The 22,929-nt window shown below is 56.0% G+C and overlaps 1 protein-coding gene across 3 annotated transcripts in view; it reads right to left on the reverse strand.

Moving 5' to 3' along the window:
• Window positions 1–8,891: 8,891 nt before the first annotated feature.
• AP1B1 (adaptor related protein complex 1 subunit beta 1) overlaps window positions 8,892–22,929 on the reverse strand; it is a 51,787-nt gene continuing 37,749 nt past the window's right edge. For all 3 annotated transcript variants that reach the window (XM_082641662.1, XM_082641660.1, XM_082641661.1), the window contains 10 exons: window positions 21,836–21,934; window positions 21,102–21,361; window positions 20,285–20,486; window positions 18,744–18,887; window positions 14,078–14,223; window positions 12,658–12,787; window positions 12,272–12,356; window positions 11,553–11,639; window positions 11,306–11,460; window positions 8,892–9,812 (listed from right to left, as the gene is read on the reverse strand). In XM_082641662.1, coding sequence (XP_082497788.1) covers window positions 9,738–9,812; window positions 11,306–11,460; window positions 11,553–11,639; window positions 12,272–12,356; window positions 12,658–12,787; window positions 14,078–14,223; window positions 18,744–18,887; window positions 20,285–20,486; window positions 21,102–21,361; window positions 21,836–21,934 — 1,383 coding nt within the window. In that variant the 3' untranslated portion in view covers window positions 8,892–9,737. The remainder of the gene's footprint in view (window positions 9,813–11,305; window positions 11,461–11,552; window positions 11,640–12,271; window positions 12,357–12,657; window positions 12,788–14,077; window positions 14,224–18,743; window positions 18,888–20,284; window positions 20,487–21,101; window positions 21,362–21,835; window positions 21,935–22,929) is intronic.

Here is a 22,929-nt window from a genome sequence, read left to right on the forward strand (position 1 = left end):
GGCCCGCGCGTGCTGCCGCGCCCCGCGCTGAGAAGCCTCATGGGCCGACGCCGCTCGGCGCGCGCCGCGCGCCCTGCCCGGTGCGCCCCGGCTCCGCCGCGCTCCTCATCGCCCCTCGGAGCACCCGGGGCCCAGGGAGGCCAGGCCGGAGGACGCAACTGGCGGTGGGAAGGCAGACAGACAGCCGAGCAGGCCGACGGAAGACGTGCGAGCAGCTCCGGCGGGTACCAAGCTCCGGAGGGAACAGACCGAGCGCGCCGCGCACAGACACGGCCTCCTCCCGCAGCGCGACTGGAGGCGCCGCCCGCAGCGCGGCGCACCGAGGTCGGACCCCCTGCTTGGGTCCCGCGGCGGAGAGGGGCGCTGGGGGCGGCACTGCCTCTCGGCGCCTCCGTCCCTCTGTCCTTCTCTAGCTCCGGCGCCCGGAGTCGCCGCCCCAGCCGGCGGCGCGAGAAAGCGAGCGAGCGGAGCCTCCCGGAGGCGGCGATGAGGTAACTGCCTGCCCGCCCGCCCCTCCCACCTCCCCCCTACCCGCCCGGGACGCCCCTCCCGGGAAGGGTCGCGGGAAGGTGACTGGGACTCGGGGAGCCCGGGGAGGCACCCAGCCCCCTCTGCGTTCCGCACTCCTGTCACCCGCTCCAAAATAGAAGTCCCTTCTCGCCCACATCCTTGTCCCCTCCTCCAAACACCGCTCCCCCAAGCTGGCTCCTCACAAATCTGGCCCGCTGGAGTCAGGGCGCCCGGGTCGGATCCGGCCCAGCTGTGTGACCTTGGGCGAGTTGCCGCACTGCGCCGGCTCTGCTCCACATCCATCAAAGGCAGACACCGTTTCTTGAGAACCTACTATGTGCCAAGCCCTATACTAAGATATGTGACCCTTGAATCAAAGCCTCAACCTGGTGTTTCTGAGAGAGGAAAAGAAAACTAAGGCTGGAGAGGGGACTCTCCGAGGTTGGGGGGCAGTGGGTGGCCCCTGACCCGCCGCCCTGTGGTCTCTTCTGAGGAGCTCTCCCACCTCCCTCCTGCCCACAGGGGTAAATGGCCAGCACTAAATGACATGTCAAAGGGCATCATAGAGGGGGGCGTGGGACAGAGGGTGCTGAACCCGGTATGCACCAGGTCCCAGCAGCTCAGCCCCAAATCCCTGTCCGAACAATGCTGAAAGATCCAGAAATTGGTCGACACCACCTTCGTCATAGCTAAGGCCAAGTTTTCTGCCTAAGTCTCCACTGTAGCTTCCCTCAAACCCTGCAGCCTCCACGCCAGATTCCCAGAGCCCAAATCCCTCCCTGGAGCTGGCGGGAAGCTCCTTCCCCATCAGGGCTTGGGAAGTCTGGGTTTACTGGCACCATCCTCTGCCTCTGCTTGCCTACCCCCTACAGTGGGGGGCTCCCACATCTCTGAGGCCCAGGTACTGGGGGTAATGCACAGGCATGTCTGTTTCTGCACTGAACAAGGGTTTTTCTTATCTGTCTCTTCAACAAACATCCCCAATCTTACTGCTTGTCAGGATGCTGAGATATTTTTAAAAAGTCCTGCCTTAAGAGAGAAGGTTCTAGGGATGGGATGCAGGAATTGTAAGAGCACAGACAACATGCCCACCCCAGCCTGGGAGAAGTGGGAGAGGGAGAAGGAGCTGAGTCTTGAAGTGGGGAGTGGGGTTCATCCTCCTGGGAGCAGGCGATGGTACCTGGATCAGGGATATGGGTCTGCTTTCACTCTTCTTCTCAGCCACTAGGGAGAGCAGAGCCAGAGTTGTGGCTACATCTGGCAGGTGTTCCAGGTCTTCACGCCCAGTGAGTGGGGACCCTTGGCTTTATCTTACTTTCTGCTGTGATTTTTCCCGTCACCCGATTTCCCCTCTGACTTTTTAACTTTTCAGGCATCTGGGTTTTGTGAGCTGCCTCAGTTCCTTTGGGGAACAAGGCAGGGAGTAAATAAACTAGGCACCACCTTCCCTGTTGGCACTCAGCAGGGTGTGGGGCTGACATCATTATGGTCTTCCTTGGGGCACTCGGGACCAACCCCTGCCTGGACCACCCTCCCGCCCACACGTGGGAGCCAGCTCTGGGTGTCCTTACCTTGGAAACCTTCCTTGCTTCACTTTCTGACAGAGCGCCCTTTTATTGGGTAGGGCTTCTTTGGGAACCACAAACAGGGCTTGTGTGTGAGACATCTCAGGGCCCCAGCGCGTGGTTTTTGGAGTGATGGAAGACACTCTGGACAGAGTACATCCAAAAGCTCCCACAAAGTCGTCACACTCCACAGGGGTGACACATTCCCAAGGGAACTCTCCCATCAGTATCACTAGCAGCTGTTCCCATTTATCAAGGACCTGTGGGGGAATTCCCTGGTGGTCCAGTGGTTAGGACTCCAAGTTTCCACTGCAGGGAGCATGGGTTCGATCCCTGGTCGGGGAACTAAGATCCCACAAGCCACAAGGTCCGGCCAAAAAAAAAAAAAAAGGACCTGTGATGTGCCAAGCCTTGACTGTAGCTGTGCTCATTGAGGCTCAAAGGGATGAGCAGGAAAGTGGCAGCACAGGGACCAGAACCCAGGACCTTAAGCCACTGAAGCTGACTTTCTGAGAAGCCCAACTTCATTGGGGCTCAGAGACCAGAAGGGCTTCAGAAGGAGGTCAGCTGGAGCCTGTGGCCCTGTAGGGAGGGACTCTGAGGAAGCCCCTGTCACTGAGGGAGCTGAGCTGAGACAGGAGTGGGCCGTCCAGGGCCAGGCTTCCCAAAGACTAGCTAGCCAGAGAACTCGGGCTGCCTGTTGGCCACTGCCTGACATTTGCCCAAAAGGTTTCTTCCCATCCGGCCTGATTCCAGCCCTTCTCTGGGGTTGAACACCGTGGACCACGTCCAGCTCCCAGGGGTATTTGCTCTGGACTCCTCTCGCCCAGGCATCTGCGTCAGTCCACTGACCATTAATCATAGTCTGTCCTGCCTGTTAATCACTTGTCCCAGCTTAACTCACTCCCCCAGAGTCCTGATGGGGGAAACCCTTACCACTTGGATGCCTCATGCACGGTGGGTCCTTGGTGGCCATCGTAAGACTGCCCATTGATTGTAGCCGGTCAGCCCCGTGAATGCCGTGGGGTTTTATAACCATCAGGACACAAGGAGGCAGCACAGGGCAGGGCTTCCAGGCCTCTGGAGTGAGACCTCTAGGGTTTGAAACCTCCTCCCTGGAGGGGTGTCATCTGTACAAGTTATTTAAACTCTCTGAACCTCAGTTTCCTTCTCTAAAGGGGATAATAATGGTCTTGACTTCATATAGTTGTTGTGGGATGAAATGAGATGATACAAAGAGGAAAACAAGACAATTTAGTAAGGCTGGTGGGGAGACTAAGTTTGTACATATAAAATAATTTCATTTTATATGGTAGTTTACAAACTATAACGGATGCATATGTGTGTACACACAGGTAAGTATGTAGACGGATATTTCCTAGTTCTGTCTGCCGAAAGGGCCTAGAAGTACCACCCCAAGAGCAACAAACACACCCAGCACCCAGATCTTGGTTTCTAATTCTGTTCTCCAGGCTTCCTGGAAAATGGCTGATGCTAGGGTTGGAGCAGGATGAATAAAAGATGAGCCTGGAGCATCTTATAGTATTGGAAAGTAAGGAAGTGCTCAAAAGAAGCCAAAGGATGGGGGCATGTCAAAGGGACACAGAGCCTACTTGAAAGAGCTCCCAATAGCCAAAGCTTAAAAAATTTAAGCAACAAAATAAATAATGCACTTTTGGATTAAACCCAAATTATAAAATAAATATCCATGAGTCCAAACTGATATAAAATGATTGAATTAATACATAAATGCAGGAGAAGAAACAAATTTTCCTTACAGAAGAATTCCAAACATTTTATGTAGCTGCTCCCTGCCCCCACGCTCTTTCCCGAGTGTAGGCTGCACTTCGTGACTTGCTTCTGAAGAACAGTGTGTGGAAAGGGGAGAAAGTAACTTCGCAGTGGAGACCACTGGAAACACTACCTCGGCCAAGTGATCCAGGCTGATGTGATGGCGACAACTCACGTTGATAGCGTGGACCCCTGATACGATGGGATGAGAAGGGCGCCTCCTTCCTAAAAACCTGTAACCCCAGTCCAACTGTGAGAAAAACATCAGACAGACCCAAGTTGAGGGACAGTCTACAAAATACCTGACCAGCACTCCTCGGAATGGTTAAGGTCATGACAAACAAAGAAAGTCTCAGAAACTGTCACAGACCTAAGGAGACTCAGGAAACATGACAACCACATGGAACGTGGGATCCGGGAACAGAATGAGGACATGAGTGGGAAAACTACTGAAAACTGAATAAAGTCTGGAGTTTAGTTTTTAAATTATATGTTATATAATTTGTTATTTACTTTATATTATATATATTATTCTTATTCTTGTGTATTATATATTAATAAACATTTACATCATAAACATATTATATATATAGAAAAGAATGGAAAATATCCCATTTACAAAAGGAACAAAAAAATAGAAAAAACACATGTATCTATGAAGAATAAATGTGCATTCAAGAATTTTTTTTTTCTGGCACACCACAGCTTGCAGGGATCAAACCGGGGCCCTGGCAGTGAAAGCGCTGAGTCCTAACCACTGGGCTGCCAGGGAATTCCCCATGCAAGAACTTTTAAATGAAGAAAACTTAAAAGGTTATACAGGACTTCCCTGGTAGAGCAGTGGTTAAGAATCCACCTGCCAATGCAGGGAACACGGGTTCAATCCCTGGTCCGGGAAGATCCCACATGCTGTGGAGCAACTAAGCCCGTGCACCACAACTACTGAGCCTGTACTCTAGAGCCCGTGCTCCACAACAAAAGAAGCCACCGCAATGAGAAGCCCGTGCACATAATGAAGAGCAGCCCCCACTCGCCGCAACTAGAGAAAGTCCACGTGCAGCAATAAAGACCCAACGCAGCCAAAAATAAATAAATTTATTAAAAAAAAAAGGTTATAGAGACATAAAAGAAAGCATGAACCAATGGAAAGGTATCTACTCCTATATTTGGATGTACAGATTAATATTATTATTATTATTTGTTTTCGGCAGGTTTAAAATTTATTTATTTTGTTTGTTGTTCCACGGCATGTGGGATCTTCCCAGACCAGGGCTCGAACCCGTGTCCCTTGCGTTGGCAGGCGGATTCTTAACCACTGTGCCACTAGGGAAGTCCAGATTAATATTATTAATATTATTATCCTCACATAGTTTTGAGGATGTCAATTCTCCGTAAGTTAATATAAACATTTGATGTGATCCAAATAAAAATAATACCATCATTAAAAAAAAAGAAACTTAGTTCTAAAGTTCAAATGGGACCAAAAGGGTGAATAAGAGGGTACTATAAATTATGAAAATATAAAGGTACAATACTTTTTTAAAAACTCAGTGGTAGGGAGTTCTCTGGTGGCCTAGCGGTTAGGATTCTGGACTTTCACTGCCATGGCCTGGGTTCAATATCTGGTTGGGGAAGATCCCGCAAGCCACACGATATAGCCAAACAAAAACAAAAACAAACGCAATGACCAAAGAATAGACAAATTCTCTGGTACTGAACAGAGTCCAGAAAAGCACTGATATATATGTGGAAATTTAGTATATGATACAAATGATATTTCAGATCTGTGGGGAAAAGATGAATTATTCAGTAAATGGTGTGGAAACAACTAGGTAACCATCTGGGGAAAGAAAGTTGAATCCCTACCTCGTTCCTAACATAAAGCCCACATGGAACAGGCTCAAAATGCAAAAACTGAGATGAGACAAGCACTGGAAAGAAAGAAGAGATTAGGACTTCCCTGGTGGTGCAGTGGTTAAGAATCCACCTGCCAAAGCAGGAGACACGGGTTCAAGCCCTGGTCCAGGAAGATGCTGCATGCTGCAGAGCAACTAAGCCCGTGTGCCACAACTACTGAGCCTGAGCTCTAGAGCCCGCGAGCCACAACTACTGAGCCCGCGTGCCACAACTACTGAAGCCCACGCGCCTAGAGCCCGTGTTCCACAACAAGAGAAGCCACTGCCATGAGAAGCCCGCGCACCGCAACGAAGAGTAGCCCCCGCCGCCGCAACTAGAGAAAGCCCGCGCACAGCAACGAAGACCCAACACAGCCAAAAATAAATAAATAAATTTATTTTTAAAAAAAGGAAGAAGAGATTAAAAGAAGACAATGCCCAACACAATTTCAGCATGGAAAAGTAAAAACATGGGGAGAAATAATGACAAATCGGGAAGAAAAGGACCAATAACCATATCAACAAAGGGCAACAACTATGAAAACGGCTCACAGAAAAGGACACACAAATGGCTTGAAGACACATGAACGGAGGCATGTTTAAAACACAGTAAGGTACAGTTTTTTGCCCGTCACTTAAACACACTGCGATACGCCGAGTGTGTGAGGGTGTGGGGAAACAGGCATCGCATTCCTGGTTGGTGGGGCTGTAAACTAGAGAAGTTTTAGCAGTAGCTATCAAAATGATGAACACACCTACCTTCGACCCAGCAATTTCAGTCTGAGGAATTTACCGACATGAAAATGATTGTTCTTTGCAGTATCAGTTGCACGAACACCACCAGACACAATTAAGAGGACATCATGGCGAGGACTGGTTCATCACGGTGCCTCCATTCGATGGAAAACCACACGGCTGTTATATAAAGGCATGAGGCCGCTCTCTATAATGGGCTAATAATGGAAAAGTCTCCAAGATACAAGTACGATGCAGATTGGGGTGTATTCCATGCTACTCTTTGTGTATAAAAAGGGAAAAAATCGTATTAGACGTCATTGAGTCTCTTTGGAAGGTAACATTGGTCCCTTTAGGGAGAGGAATGAGAAGGAGGATTATTTCACTTCTACATTCTTTTTGCCTTTTGGATTTTGAACCATGTGAATGCATTATCTTTTCAAAACAAGAACTAAAATTTAAAATGTGAAATGCTTATACCCTCTGGTCCAGCAATTCTGGGGCTAGATCCTATAGCTGCATTTGTGTCTACGAGCAAGGATGTCTAGAAAGATATTCACTGCACCTTTGCTTGGACTCGCAGAAGATGGAAACAGCCAGAATGTCTGTCTGCAGACACCAGCCCATCTGCACAAGAAATTCCAAGGTGGCCCTATTTGTACTGATAGGTAAATAAAGCAAAGTGCTGGTAGCGTCTAGGATGTGCTACTATTTATTTAGTAAACACGTCCCTGGATTTGCTTTATACAGGCACAGAATTATTCCTGGAAAACCAAAATGTAGCAATGAACTTTGCCTCTAGGGAAGAAAATAAGAACTGAGGAAGTGTGGAAGGGAGAACTTTATCCTTTGTGTGACTGATCTCACCGTGGTCCAGAAACACTCTCTCCATAAAACAAACTAGTTGAAGATAAAAAAAATGTACAGTGAGGTCACACCTCAGCCCTTGGCAGGGTGTCTGGCACACAGGGAACCCATCAGGCCCCTGGGTGTTTGTTGGACCCTCTCAAATAACTGGTTGCTGTCTTGAATTCCCCGACTGGCTGGGAAGGCTCAGGACCCTGGAGAATCTTCTGCAAGATGCCAAGGCCCCTGAGAAGTATCGGGAGCTGAGAATAAGGACGCCTGAGCACACCACGACCGGGGAGAGCACGTGAGAGGGAGGAGGCATGTGATGGGTGTCACTGGGGTGAGGAAGGGACAGGAAAGCTGGAGAGAGACAAAATCATGGTAAGTTTCCTCCCACGACCACCTGAGGCCTGAGTACATGAACCCAAGGTGTCCGATGACAGTCCAAGGGCCTCTGTCTGGCCGGGACAGCCTTCCTCATTGGCACTTCCCCCTCACCTCAGGGGCTAGCTTGGTCCTGGGCCTCATCATCACCCCACTGGGGACAGCAGTGCACTCACAAGGCAGGGTGGCGTTGGGTCTCAGCAGGTCAGGACGGCAGGCGACAGGGCAGGCTGCGGTGAGTCCACAGACGGAGGGGACTCCAGCTGCGTTTGTGTGGGGCCTTCTGAGCCGGAACTTTCAGGTGAGGAGAGAACTGGGGTTGTGCAGTCAGGGGCCTTGGTTGGTTCTAGACTCTAGGGTCCCAGGGCAGTATGGTGACACCCCAGGGGTCAGAGGTGGGGCAGTGGAAGGCCAGGCGCCCCTGCCAATTCCTACAGCAGTGTGTCTGGCATGGGCAGGGTGCAGGGAGTGGCCATGGCAAGAAGGGGCTGAGGGCCCACCAGCCATGAGGCACTGACAACCCACTGGCAGCTCTGCCCATAGAGCCCTGCCCAGAGTCCCCCCACCTCCCTCCCCACCCCGGGAGCCAGGCCAGTGCCAGAACTGGGGCCACATGAGGTGTCCCTGGTGGTGGCTGGGGAGGCCGCTGCAGATGCAGGGTGGGGAACAGCCCACCCAGCCAGGCCTGGTGCTGGGCCTCCCTGCCGCTCCCAGGAGCTGAGGAAAACCAAGATGGGCTCGGCCCTCCCAGCATCTAAAGGCAAGACGGCGTGGGCTGGGGTGGAGCTGGGGTCAAGGGTGGGAGAGGTGCTGGGAGACCAGCAGGCCTCAGCAGGCAGTTGCCAAGGACAAGAGAGGGAAAGGTACTGTCAGCAGGGCTAGGGAGGGGCTGACACAGCTCAAACCCTTGACCCTGGACCCCAGGAGATCCAGGACCCTGCCCAGAAGAGCCTCAGGACCTGACACACTGGCCAGGGACACACTTGATGTCATCATTTTTATTCACTTTCTCTTTTTGAAAATAAGAGTAAACATACAATATATAGTCTCTATTTATATATATTAGACATCGTTACTGCAGGGCTCAAGAAAACCATCCTCAACCACTTGGAAGCAGTTTTTAATTCTGACATTTGGTGGAAGAGGAAAAAAGTGTCCGTGATTGCCAAAAGCAGAATCTTTCTTTATTATTAAACAGCAGTAACAGGAAAACCTAATGCTCTGTCAGACACAACTGAAGGAGGCCAGGAGGGGGGCAGCAGATGCTAAGGAGAAACCCCAGACAGGATGCACCCTGCTCGCCCACATGCCCCACCTCTCAGCCGTGTCTCCACTCCAGGAACCCTGGGCACATCGAGGAATGTATCAGAGGCAGAGACCGTCCTCGTGGGCAAGAGGGGGAGCGGGCGTGCATGTCTGCCAGGGGAGCAGGAGCCCAGGAGGGGCTCTGGGAGCTTCTGCCTGGTCTTCCCCGAGCGGCTCAGTGCTCAGGAGGGTGGGGTTGTAGGCCCTGGGAGCCCCAGGCCCTGACAGAGCAGCTCTCCCGGTACCCAGTGGACCCTCCACACACGCCAGGATGCCTGCCAGGGCCCGTCCCAAGAGAGAGGCGGTGGGGAGGGCACCACCAAGAGAGACTAACACCACCCCAAGAGAGACTGGGGCAGGGGGCTTCCTGGGCTGGGAGCCTGAGGAGGGAACTGCGTGCTCGCCCTCAGGTGCTGGGAAAAGCAAGAGAAAAACCCTGGATCTCCCCGTCCAGCTCTTGTGCCGCTCTGGCTCCTTTGGTCCCCTCCTCACCTGACGCTAAACGTCAGCAGCAATGGAAAGAGGGGCGTCTCAAACACGGGAGTATCCTGAGGACCCGGGCAGGCCCTACTGTCAGGACCAGGGAAGCCCGTGGGTGCCAGGAGCCTCACCCAGCCCCTCCCGGGAGAAGGAGGTGCTGCCACCTCCCAGGGGGCTCCTTGACGCGGCTGGTGGAAGGCTAGAGCGGATGCTGGACTGGGCCTCAGTTCTTGAGGATGGTCTCGTAGGCCTGGTACACGTGCTGGGACACCTCCGGTGCTCGGCACTTCAGGGACAGCTGCAGGGAGAGAGGGGTCGGGGGACAGGGAGCGCTCATTCCCGGAGCTCCTCTCCAGGGCCGGGAAGGAACAGGTGGGGAAGGCAGAGAAGGAGGGAACCAGATGGGAGAGGGTGGTGTGCACACACGGCCTGGTGGCAGCCGCGGCTGGGGCAGCTGTGTGGTGTAGGCGAGGGGCGGCCGCCGCAGCCAGCCGGGTGGGGACCAAATTTACTCGCAGCCCACACGCCTGCTGTCCGCCTGCCACCATGGCCCTCTGCAGCGTGAATCACGAGCCCAAGGCTGCCAGGCAGTGCTGGCCGCACCCTGCAGAGCTGCCAGGACCCCCACAGCCCATGGAAGGCAGAGGAAGTTTGGGGCCAGGAGGGAGGCCATGGGGACGCTGGGTGGTCTTTCTGGTTCCCTGCACAGGAAGCAGGCACGCCAGACTTGGCTCGGCTCTAACTGTGGGAAGAGCCTGGAGAGCCCTGGCAGCAGAGACAAGCGCAGCCACCCATCCTGCCAACATCACTGCTCTGAAGGGGGCCGCTGGGAAGGGGGAGGGGCACGTGGCGCTCTAGCAGTCAGGGCCCCAGTCTCCTCCGAAGGGCTCTGTGCACACTGACTGTGGGAAGTGAAGGCACCAGGCTGGGGAGCACAGGGCAGCCTATCCTCCGGCCTGCAGCCTGCATGCATGTCTGCCCGGCTTTGGGGAGCAGCGGGGTGAGGCCAACTCAGGAGACCCGGGCCAAGAGATGGGGTGTGCGAGGTATGGCTGGGAGGATGGAGGGGAAGAGGAAGAGAAAAGCAATCCGCTAACCTCCAAGTCCTGCACCACGGGCACCAGCGGGGAAGGTGGACATGCAGCAACCGAACACAGGGAGACGGAAATTACCACCACCGAAGCCACTGCCGAGGCCCCACCCAACCTCTGCACCCACACCACCAGCGGGGCCCAGGGAGCAGCCTCTGGAGGGTCATGCCTGCCCGAGACTTGGGTGCAGGGAGAAGCAAAGCCTGGGCTCTCTGGGGCCTAGAACAACGGCTTGGCCTCTGGGAAGCCACGTCCTGACTGAGGTCTGACTCAAAGGTCAGGAAGGATGAGTTGCTCAGAATCCACGTCCTCCCAGGAGGACACTCAGGTGGGGAAGAGCCGGAGGGCCAGGGCCGGGGCCCAGCGGAGCCACTTCCCAGTCAGACGGGCCTTGGGCCAATGGGGCCGCCTCACAGGGCCCAATTTTACAGAATCTTCTGGTCCAACTCACTGTTCTGAGACCCAATTTTGTGTCTTATCTGAGAAACTAGATGGGACTGAGTCGGAAGCTTTCTAAGGTCAGAATTCTGATGCTCCTCCAATGCCAGGCTCAAAGGGATCCCAGCTCAGCTGGGCTAGAGTGCCCCCCCTTCAGGGCCGACCCCTGGCCCGGGAAGGAGGGGAACGGGAGAGGCTGCCCAGACAGGAAGGCAGAGGCCCCATGGCAGGCAGGCAGGCAGGCAGGAGCGGGGGCCCTCACCATGAAGCTGGGGTTGCCGGGCTGGATGCGCAGCTCCGCCAGCACCCAGATGCCATTGGTCAGCTTGAGGGACTGGTAAAGCATGTCCTGGCCCTCCACGTTCCTCTTGGCGATGGTGAAGATGTTGCTGCTCTGCAGCCTACTGCTCACGGCCTCTGGGGGTCAGAAGGCCTCCGGTCAGAGATGGGGAGGCCTGGGGCACAGGCGAGGGGCAGCATGGAGTGGGGGCGGGGTTCAGGAGTCCTACCCGCATTCAGGGGGCAGTCTCTGATCTGGAACTGGGCTTCGTTCTCATTGGGAATGTCCTTCCACGTGGCCAGGAACATCTGCCGGTCTGGAGGGGTAGAGGTGGGATCCTGATACACCTTTGGTCCCGCTCAGTAACCCTCAGCAGGAAGTGGGTTGGGGGGCAGTGCCACCTTGTAGCTGAGGACAGGACTGGCTCTGCCACAGCCCCTCCTGCTTCCCTGAGCAAACCCTGAGCTCTGTGAGGATGGCCACTTGTGCTGTTCCCAAAAGACTGAGGGTTCCTGCCTCTGGGCCTCAGAGCTCTCCCCACTACCACCCACATCCGACCTCCCGCTGCTCTGGAGCCGAGCACCCTGCTCATTAGTCACAGCGGTGTTACAGGGCTTCTGATGTGACAGAGATGATGTGGGCAAAGTGCTCCATGCCCTCTGGGTGCTGGGATGAGTCTTCCCAGGGGTTCCAGCTGGGGCACAGGGGATGGGCATCAGGTGTGACACATGGCCGAGGCTCCCTGCCTCGGGGGGCCCATGGGACGACTGTATAGAGGCTGCAGGCAAGACTGAGGAGCAGAGCTGGCCAGATAAGACCCTGGGGGCCCCGGCGAAGGTGTGACCCTCACTCCGGACTCTGCAGGGGAGCTGGCAACTCATGGACTCTATCGTGGGGCAAAGCCAATCCATCTGTTCTAGGGACCCCAGGGGCACCCTCATGACTCACCCATCTTCCCATCCTCCACAAAGAGGATGTACAGCGGGTACAAAGTGCTGAAGTAGAAGACGTCGATGTTGTTCTTTACGGCCACCTAGGAACAAGGGGGTCCCCGATTAGTCCCTGATGCTCGACACCCTGAGGCCCCAGGAAGTGCCTGCTTCCTGTGAGCCCACCTGAGCAGGTTCCCTCTCATGACTTCCCCGGTAGCCATGCCCAACACCCCCTCCCACTGGCCTCCCCCACTCCCCATCCCCGCCCCCAGTCTGTGTCCAAGAGCAAGATTCCACAGACAGCCCTTTGCCAGCACCAGCCAGGCCCCAGACGGTTCCCCCAGGCTCCTCCCTGGGGCAGGTGGGTAAGGACTGGGGTGCCAAGCCCTGCCCGGAACACACCTGGAGGTTGTTCAGAGGCTCCATCTTCATGACTGAGCCCACCGTGTTGAGAGGCAGGGAGATCTCCACAGTCTGGTTGGGGCTGAGCGGCGCATGGACCTGGAGTGGGGCGGCGGGGGCCAGGCCAAAGCTGGGGAGAGAGAAGCCCCCGTGGGGGTGGCGGGGGAACAGGTGCTGACACAGGACAGGTGGGCTCCTGGGGCTCCGGAGCCTGGGCAGCAGCTGGCGAGAAGCCTCTCCAGTGAGCCGGCCTCATCCCAGGCCCAGACCCAGGCCTGAAGGACAAGCTCCTGACCCCCACTCCCCACCCCTCAATGGCCACAGGAACAGGAAGAGAAATCTGGGACAGCTGAAGGCCTGAAGCCCATCTCTGTTCCTCTTTCTCCTCTGGGTGAGGTGCTGGGCAGGCCCAGGTAAGCGTGCCCCTGCCCTGCCCTCAAGGAGCTCCATTTAAAACCAGGGGAAAAAACAAAACAAAACAAAACAAACCAGGGGGACTTTTAAGTTTCTTTTAATTTGAAAACTCTGTGACTGCCCAACTCTCAGTGACCAACCGCCATCTCCCAGGAGGGATGTGACCATCCCAAGCGAGATACTGGGTTTTACTGTCTGGGCCAGAACTGGCTAGATCATAAGATGGCCACAGAGATTCAGAAAAGCCCCACTTCTTGGTATAGCAGCATGTGAGCAAATCAGGAGGATGCTCAAGAGCGTAAGAGACACTGGAGTGTTTCTGTGGCCTCTAGGGTTCCCTGAGGGTAAGCAGCAGAGCTGCCCACCCTCCCTGGTCTGACAGAGGGTAGGAAACCACTGGCCCACAGGCTCTCCCTGAGGAAACAGCCCCTTCAGTCAACTTCTTAGAGGCTCAGTTTGCTCATCACTAGAGCCACTCAGGAAGAAGGATCATCAGGAGAGGCTGCTGGGGTCCCCCAGAGAGCCCTGGCCTAGCTGGCCTGGTCCATGAAGATCCTGATGGTGCCAGACAGGAGAACTTCCCTACTGACAGGGGACCTGGTGGGGGTGAGGAGCCTGGAGCAGCCACCGTTCACAGAGGCCCTGTCTGGTGGTTTAATCCTGCCACATGGGGGAGGCTGGCGGGCAGGCCCACTCCCCATCCTCCTTCTTAGAGACTCCTGAGACGGGAGCTGCTCAGATCTGGAGATTATGTCAGTAAAATGCCCCCCGGGCAGTGGGGGAAGGCAAAAATAAAGGGAGGTGTGCTGCCCCTCCACCTCATACTTTGGTGTCCACATAAAGAGGTTACTGTGGGGAAAAATCACTGCTTTAGAGAGTTTTGGCCTGAGATGTGGTTGTGAGGAATATCCTCCTTCACCAGAAAGAGGCTCCAGGCCCACAGCCCTCAGCGCCTGCCTACAGTCACCAGCATGGGCTCTCAGCAGGCTGGCCTCAGGGAGCTCACCTGTTACGGTTGAACTGGATGGCGAAGTCGGTCATGACCTGCAAGGCCTTGTTGGTCAGCTGCAGGTCCATGGAGATGGAGCCCACCTGGCGGGTGAAGGTGCCTGAGATCTCCAATCCTTTGGCCTTCATAGCTGGGAGCCAGACCTGCAGGGAAGACGATGGGAAGGGGGCTGGTGTTCACCATGCCCCCAACTCCACAGCCCACATGAGGGTCCTTCCCCCACCCCCACTTCCCTCACACCTAAAGCGGCCTCTCAGATCGATCACACCTGCCTTTACCATCAGGGGACGACCATGTGAACCGTGGGATGGGAGGAAGGCTCCTGTACAGCCTGCCCAGGACCCCCGAGCCGTGTGGCCACATGCTGGAGCAGCGCAGGGCAGGGAGGAACTTGGTGTGCCCAAGGCTGAGCCGAGTCTCCGGAGGTCAGAGAAGGACGACTCAGAAGCAGGGCTGAGGAAGGCGATGAGACAAGCGGGCCCTGCCAGCCTCCTGACAAGCCAAGGAGAGTCAAGAGCCAAGGGCACTCTGGGCCTCGGCCAGAGCCTGAGGCCTCCCTGGCTCTCACAGGCTGCCCTTCCTCGCAGAAGGCAGGGCTGGCCTTTAATTGTACAAACTGGCCTGACCAAGGACAGTACTAAGAGGACCCCTTGCCTGGCAGGCCTTCTGCTGCTTGTTTGGCTGCCCTTGTCATCCGAGTCTCAGCTCAAGCCCACCTCCTCTGGGAAGCCTGCCCCCAGGCTCCTTCTCCAGGCTCCCGCTGCAGTGACGTTTTAGCAAATAAACTGTCTTCTCGGTCCCCAGACAGCCCTTTGAGGGGAGGGCTCTGCTTTTCTGTCTTTGCATCCTTGGCTCGGAGCTTGGTGTGAGATTGGTATGCAGGGAACGTTTGCTAAGCGAACAGCATGAATTAAAGCTCTGCCCGTGAGGGACACCAGTGGGGGCCATCTGTGGACGCGCAAATGCCTCTCAAGTTGCCATTCTCACCAGGACAGCTCACAGCCCCGCCCCAGGCCAGCTTCCCCAGGTGCCCTGTGTCAGTGAATGCCCCACTGTCTCTCAAGTCGCCAACGCCAGGAACCAGAGCATCTGGGCACCAGCCCTCAGCCCACCCTGACCCCCACACCATGGTCATGCAGCTCAGGTCCTGTCAACACCACCTCCTCCCATCTGCTACCACGTTCTCTGCTCTCCCCTCTCCACAGGCACCGCTTGCGTCTGAGCCACCATCAGAGTTCCCCAGGTAAGATGGCAGCCACCCACATAGCTGCCCAATTCTTCTATCCCCAATTTCCACAGCAGCCATCTTTTTTTTTTTTTTTTTTGCGGTACGTGGGCCTCTCACTGCTGTGGCCTCTCCCGTTGCGGAGCACAGGCTCCGGACGCGCAGGCTCAGCGGCCATGGCTCACGGGCCTAGCCGCTCCGCGGCATGTGGGATCCTCCCGGACCGGGGCACGAACCTGTGTCCCCTGCATCGGCAGGCGGACTCTCAACCACTGCGCCACCAGGGAAGCCCCAAAGCCACCTTTTAAAATGCAATCTGATCAGGGCACCCTTGAACCCCCTCAATCCTGCAATGCTTCCACTGCCCACGGCCTCCAAGGCCTGGTGCCCTGCTCTCCCTGGGCTCTGGTCCTCACACACACACTGTTCCCTCTGCTTGGAAAGCACACCCCACCCTGACCCCGTCCTAATTGCTAACTCTGATCATTCTTTGATTCCCCCAGACAAATCTGTGAGGGCAGAATCTCATTGCTCTAGCCATGAGCTCTGATTTGGCACACAGCACTCAGAGGGCTCCCACGGTGACTTCCCTGCTCTCTGCCCCTCCAAGGAACCTGGCTTCCTTTCCCAGGTTCTTGCAGAACTGGCTCTTTCTGGCACTGTCACCATCCTGACTGCCGAGGGTGGGGACCTCATCTCTCTTGGTCATTGTAGGTTCATGGAGTCTAGAACTGTCAGCATCCACTGGCCCAAGTGCTGAGGAACTCTAAGTTCTTGTACAGAGAGCCTCATTCCCCTTGACCAGGAGGAGCGGGGAATGCACGCAGGACAAACAATTCGAGGTAGTCACAGCGCTGTCAGGAAAATGTAGCCCGCACAGCCACTGCTTCTGGAGGGAGAGCACACCCACATCCCAGAACCCGCCTGTGACTACGGTAGCGGAAGGGAAAAAGTCCTGCCCATGTTGCAAGGACTCCTCCTCCAGGCAGCCTGCCCTGATTACTCCTAACCTGGGATCCCCTCACCTCTCCTTCCAGTTGGTACACTCATCTGGCTCTCCACTAAGACAAAGCAGTGATAATACCTGTTAAAATGAACCCACATGCAGAGGGCAAGCTCCCTGAGGGCCAGCTGATTCTGACAACCCCTGACATTAAGATAGGCACATTGAGGTTCTTAAAACACTTTAAGATCACATAAGGGGGATCTCCCTGGTGGCGCAGTGGTTAAGAATCCGCCTGCCAATGCAGGGGACACGGGTTCAAGCCCTGGCCCAAGAAGATCCCACATGCTGTGGAGCAACTAAGCCTGTGAGCCACAACTACTGAGCCTGGCTCTAGAGCCCGCAAGCCACAACTACTGAAGCCCGCGCACCTAGTGCCCGTGCTCTGCAACAAGAGAAGCCACTGCAATAAGAAGGCCTCACACTACAACGAAGAGTAGCCCCCGCTCACCACAACTAGAGAAAGCCTGTGCACAGCAACGAAGACCCAATGCAGCCAAAAATAAATGAAATTAAATCTTTAAAGAAAAACAGAAAGATCGCATAAGGGCTGGGGGCAGAGGCTTTGGTGCCACAGCCCTACATTTAGTTCCAGACTCTGTCACTTATCAGCTATGTGACCTTAGGAAAAAGCACTCAGATTTCTCAACTGCAAAAATGGGAATAACAGCGTCATAAGGCTGCTGGGAGGACTTAGCGGGATGCTGGCCATGCCATGTTCATGCAGTACCCGGCACGGAAGTGTGTGGTTGCTAGCACTAGACTTGCCGTCTCCTGGGGGCCCCTCAGGCCCAGATCCTGCCAGGAATCCTGGCTGGGGGCTCTGGCCACCAGCACTGTGGTGTAGCGGGCAGGGCAGGGCAGGTGCTGGCTCATAGCTCCCCAGGCATGAGGGAGATGTCCCTGTGCCCCTGAAGCCCTGCTGTGTCCTGCTTTGGGGAGGGGACCTCGGAAGAGAGAGAGGGGCTCTGGCTGGGAACGAAGTGGCAGACGTGGTGTGTGACCTGAGTGTTGTGAGGGATCAGGCCACGTCTGTCCCCTCTGGCAGCTTCCTTGAGGCTGAAAGCCTGGCCCACACTGTGCTCTCCTTAGTGCCAGGCCCACGTGTTCTCACACCGCGAACTCAGCTCTCCTTCCCTCACCCTGCCCCTTGCCCACTGTTCCAGCTGGAATCCCCCTCCCCGCCAGCCCCATGTCCTGCCACGTCCTGCCATGGCTGCCTCCAGTCCAGCCTCCTTTCCACCCCTACAAGTGCCTTGCTGTCCGGCAGCCATCAGCCAACTCCTGCCAGTCTCCTCACCGGCTCCTTGCTTCTGCTCTAGCCTTTCCAGTCTGACCTCCACATGATGGCCAGAGGATCGCTCTCAAGTGCAAATCTGCTTCAGCCCTGTTTAAAACCTTCCAATGTCTCCTGCTGAATCAGGATCAAGAACAAAGCCTCAAAGCTGGTGCCGCCGACCTCGCCAGCTTCCTCCCTCCTCAGCTCTAGTCCAGGCGGGAGTCTGGGGGCGGGGGTATTGCCCGGGCTGGCCCAGTGGGCATTGTGGGGCACCGCCAGGCAGGCAATGGTGAGGGGGGACACACTGTGTTTAGTGGGCTGGGGTCAGGGATGCTGCCTTGAGGACAACGGTCTTCACAATGAGCCACTGTCCTGTAGCCCTTGAGTATTTTCTGCATGGTTTCAACATGCCCTGAAATTTCCAGGAAACTAATGATGGTGAAAATCAAGGGAAGCCTGTTCCTTGTTTTGTTTGGAACTTATCTGGCAGTAACCATTTCAGAAACGAATGGCACCTCTGGCCACATCACCCATGGCACGTGAGCTACAAACACTCTCAATAGCTATGGTGTCACTGTGACTCTGTACTGCCAGCACCCAACGATGTGATCAGATCTGGGGCGGGCATGCCCAAGCCTCCACGACACGGAAATAGATCATTTTACTCTCTTCCTTTTAAGTCTTTTATGCGATGACATCTTACCATTTTTGAAATTATATGTATAGGTAGGATGTACAGTCCACAGATCTCATTTATTATGAAAGGAGGGGCGTTATAAAACCCCTGTTATCAATAAGGAGCATTGGGTAGGACAGCACTGAGAACCACTGACCCAACTAGATGGAACTTTTGCCAGTTTTCTGGAAGGTGTGGGCTCTCCCTCAGCTCTGGGCCTGGAGCCCTCTCCCCCTTTTTGCCTTGCTAATTCTGACTTGATCTGAAGGCCTGAGCTCCAGCAACACCACCCTCTGCGAAGCCTTCCCCAGGCCTCCACGCCAGACTTAGCATCCCTTCCCTGTGCTCCCTGCTGCCCTCAGCATCGTGCTGGCCAACTGCTGCTCCAGGAGCCCATCCTGGCCGGCCTGAGCCGATCCCACACAGTGGGCCACTTAAGGAGCCCACACGTCCCGCCACAAGAGAAGCCATGGCACTTACTGCTTTGGGAGCCACATATGATCCTGATAAGGTGCCCACGCCACTGGTCAGGTCAAAGAGGTCACTCAGGCCACTGCCCATGGGTGCTCCTAGGTTGGCTGGTACTGCTGCTGCTGGGGGTGATACGAAGTTGGGGGCCCCGATCTAGAAAGGAAGGGAAACGGGTCAGAGGCGGGCATCAAAGGCAGGGACATCAGGGCTTCAGGATGAGTGTGGCCACCTGGCCCTTTAGAAAACAGGGGTGCAGGCCAGGAGGGGGTATTGCAGGGCTGCCATCACATCAACTCTAAGTTGCAGAAACAAGACAGAGTGAGGTGGGTGGAGAGGAGAGGCCGAGCCCTCCCGTGCTCCGCAGGCCCTGAGGGAAAGGGCTGGGGACACTCACAAACAGCCCATGGATAAAGGGGTACTTGAGACACAATGCTGCGAGGGGGCTGTGCTCAGCAGATGAGAGCACGCACCCCAGGATGTCAGAGAGGGGTTGTGGGGACTGAGAGGGCTGGCAAGCCTCAGGATGACAAGGCAACTTCATTGTAGGGTAGTGAGGATGGGATGAGGAATTAATGGACATGGGGGCCCAACGGCAGCTGGATGCTGGGCAGTCAATGCGGAGGCTGCCAGGACACTGGACAGAGGCCAGGGCTAGCAGGGAGGGACTGCTTTGACATCATCCGACCCTTGGGATGCTGGGTGGGAGATCTAGGAGGAACAGGGTTGGTGGCACAAGGGTTGAACCATACCCCTTCAGGCTCATCCCCCATCTCCAAGCAGAAGCAGGCAGGGTGAAGAGAACAGGCAGCCACATGCAGAGAGAAAAGCCAGGAAAGAAGACACAGAGAGATAAGAAAGAGAGGGAAAGAGGGAGAAAATTAGTCATTGCTGCTCCACCCAAAAGGGGCCTGGTGCGAGGCTGTGCCGGGCCTCTGAGGGGCTCACATTGTCTCTATGAAGGGCATGACCCACTGGCCTCACTTGACCACCCTTGTCCTTCCTACCCTTTCCTATACTGTGGCCTTGGGGACCTGAGCCAGGCATGGCCAAGTGACAAGGGGCCCACTGCCCCCTCCACCCGGCTCTACCAGCTGCCTGAAGAAATCCCAGGGAAACACCCAGGCCAGTCTTACCACCCCCTTTCACAGGGGAGGAGGGACTGTCCCTGACCTCTCATGGGCCTCTCTCAGGCCTGCTGGGCTGTTACCCCCAACCAGTGCAGCATGTGGGGTAAGTGGATGCAGGTATGGCTCCTCCAACCTTACAGGGCCGAGGTGCCAGACTCAGGGGAAGGGGCTAGGACAGCCCTACACTGCCCCAGGTCTCTTGGGGTTCAGCAGCCCGGCAAGGGGCTAAATCCTGTGTCTGCCACTTAGCAGCTGTGTGCTCTTGGAAGGAAGGTCACCTGACCTCTTTAAGCCTCAGTCTCTCACCGATGTGTAAGGAGCTACATGATCACCTTCGCAGGCAAATGTGCCTGAGAGGGCGTTCAACGATCGCTCCTCCAAAGATCACTATCAACCTCATACAGAGGGGGCCCCAGGACATACCAGGCTGTCGAGGCCACTGCCGAGAAGGTCCACAGCTCCCATCTGCACCGATGAGGTGGCCAGGGGTGGGCCACTCACCGGAGGGCCGAGGTCCAGGTTGAGGAGGTCACCCAGCAGGTCGCCCTGGGTGGGGATGACATCCAGCTGCTCGCCAGGGGGCGCTCCGGCAGGGGCTGTCTCTGGGCTCTCCGTGCTCTCACTCCTGCCAGGACAGGGAAAGAGACTCAGCAGGGTGGGGGGTCAGGCTATCTCAGCGAGGCCAGAGCCCCCAGTCTCCAGGATCCACCCTCAAGACAGGCACCTGGGTCTCCTCACTGTCCCAGAAGCCTGTCTATATCCCCCCTTCCTCCCCCTTCCGACGCCTGATCCATCTTGTTGGCTCTCCGAGAGATCCGGCTTCATGGGCTGAGGGAAGGGAGGGCCATCTGTATTCCCCTCACTCAGCCCACTCTAAAGAGAAGAGCGGGTGCTGGTCCCCAGAGGACTGGACAACCAGGCCAACAACCCTGGGAGCTGCAGAGCAGGAAGGCGAGAGGAACGGGGCTCTGGAGTCAGGCAGAATCGAGTCTGAGCCCAGCTCTGCTGCCTGGGATGCTGCACCAGGCACTCAAGCTCTCTATGCCTCTTGTCCCCATCTCTTAAGAGGGGACATCTCTCAGAGCTGTTGTCACCAAGTCAATACCTGGTATATAGTAAGCATTCACTAAAAAGTTGCTAGAATCGTAATTTTGCTCAGACTCAGGCCCGAGTGCTTGTGCTACTGAGCCGAGGAAGCAGGTGGGGAGGCTCAGGCCAGCGAGTGGCCCCCAGTACTCACGAGGCGGTGCGGGGTGGCAGGCTCTTATGCACGACGCCCCGGCCCCCCTCCACAAAGGCACTGGGAGGTTTGTGGTAGACGGAGGCCAGGGTGCCGATGTAGCAGATGAGCTCGTCCAGCAGCGTGGGCTCGATGAGGTCTGTCTCCTCCGAGATGAGCGGCTTCTCCGCCAGCACCACCTCCTTGGCAGCCACGGGGTCCGTGGAGAGCAGGCGCCAGTAGATGTAGCCGCGGTCTCGCAGGTCCGGGTTGTCTGAGTCCTGGGAGGTGATGAGAAGCCAGTGAAACTCAGAGCAACCAGGTGAGGGGAAGGGGGAACCCCATCCGTAGTCCCATGACATGGGTGGGATCACAGGGCGACTGATGATGGCAACCTGAGCGCTGGCGGGAGCACACCTGTAAACCGCCTGAATAGATGTGGCCCAGCCCCCCGGTTTCCCCCCAGCCCGCTCCTGCCTCTGTTCCCTGCCTCCTCCACCGTCTGCCCTCCCGGTTCTCAGGGACTTCCCTCTCCTCTCTCAAGTATGGTCTGGCTCAAAGTCACCACCTGCCCCCGCCCCACCTCTATTTGATTGTGACTGAGCTCCTTGAGCAGGGATCCTGGAATGCTCTGAGGCCAAATCCCAGTGGTGCCAGTTTTAGGGGCAGGACCACCCAGGTCTGGCTTCTTGGACTGAAGCTCCCTCCGTGGAACAAGGGCTGTGCTGGGCACAGCAGGGAGGCTGCGCACCCACCTGAGTGGCCAAGCTGAGGACCTGCTGCACCAGCTCCTGAGTCTCTGTCGGCTTCTTCAGAAAGAGTTTCACAATGGCTGTCAGCAGCTGCAGCTGGACCTGCAGGAAGACAGAGAGGAGGCGAGGAAGGAGTGTAAGCTTCTTGTGGGGACAGTAGGAAACCAGGTGAGGACCTCAGAGGGGGAAAACGATGTTCAAAGGCTGAGAAGAGCTTTCCTGAGTTTGGGGTTGGCCACACAAACAGGCCAAGTCCAGCAGGGGTGAGGTAGTGCTGAGAAGCCTGGACCTTGGCCCGACCACTCAGGAAGGAGCTGGCCACGGTGCTATCTGGCAACCCAAGGCAGGTGGGGGCTGCTGCCCAGCGCTAGGGTCCCAGAAACCCATCAGGGCTCCAGGCCTCACAGCCTTCAGGAGCTCGCAGCTTACGGAGGCAACGCGTGTGCCTGGTATGCTTATTAAAGACCATCTGCCAACAAGTGGAACAGGTGCCAGGGATGCCCAGCAGACTAGGGCAGCAGGGCCCACACAGTCAGCCTGTTGTGAGGAACTGTGCTTCCACCAGAGGGCAGGAACCATTCCTGCCCCGCCCTCACCAGCCCCACCTCTCACCTGCCACTGCCTTCACCTGAACGTACCTCCTGTGTCCCCTCCCCACTTCTGTAGCCTCCTGTCCCCCTCACTAGCGCCACCCCACAGTACTGGAAATGCTTTCCAGCCACTGGGCCGCCCTATGGAGAGATCCCCTTGAGGGCAGGGATCGTGTCTGTCACTGCTGCATCCCTGGCTATTGTTCATTCTAGTGCCTGGTGTGTAACAGGCACTTAAGAAAAACCTGCTGACTAAAAACACACCTCTGAAAGAACAATTCTCTGTGCATAGCCCTTCCTTAGCCCCATCGCATTTTGTCAGTCCTGGGACAAGAGGACAGCCTGAGGCTCCCCGGACTGTGCTAGGGACGGGCCTGAGGCAGAAGGGTGGCAATGGGGCTGGCTGCACCTCCTGGGCCTGTGTGGCAGGAGGGCACTTACAAAAACAAATGGCTTAGCTACCGTGGTATGCAGGGCAGGCTGACAGCAGGAGGCAGGATTGAGGGG

Source organism: Mesoplodon mirus (assembly GCF_964341445.2).
Source record: "Mesoplodon mirus genome assembly, chromosome: 13".
In the NCBI taxonomy this organism is placed as follows: domain Eukaryota; kingdom Metazoa; phylum Chordata; class Mammalia; order Artiodactyla; family Ziphiidae; genus Mesoplodon; species Mesoplodon mirus.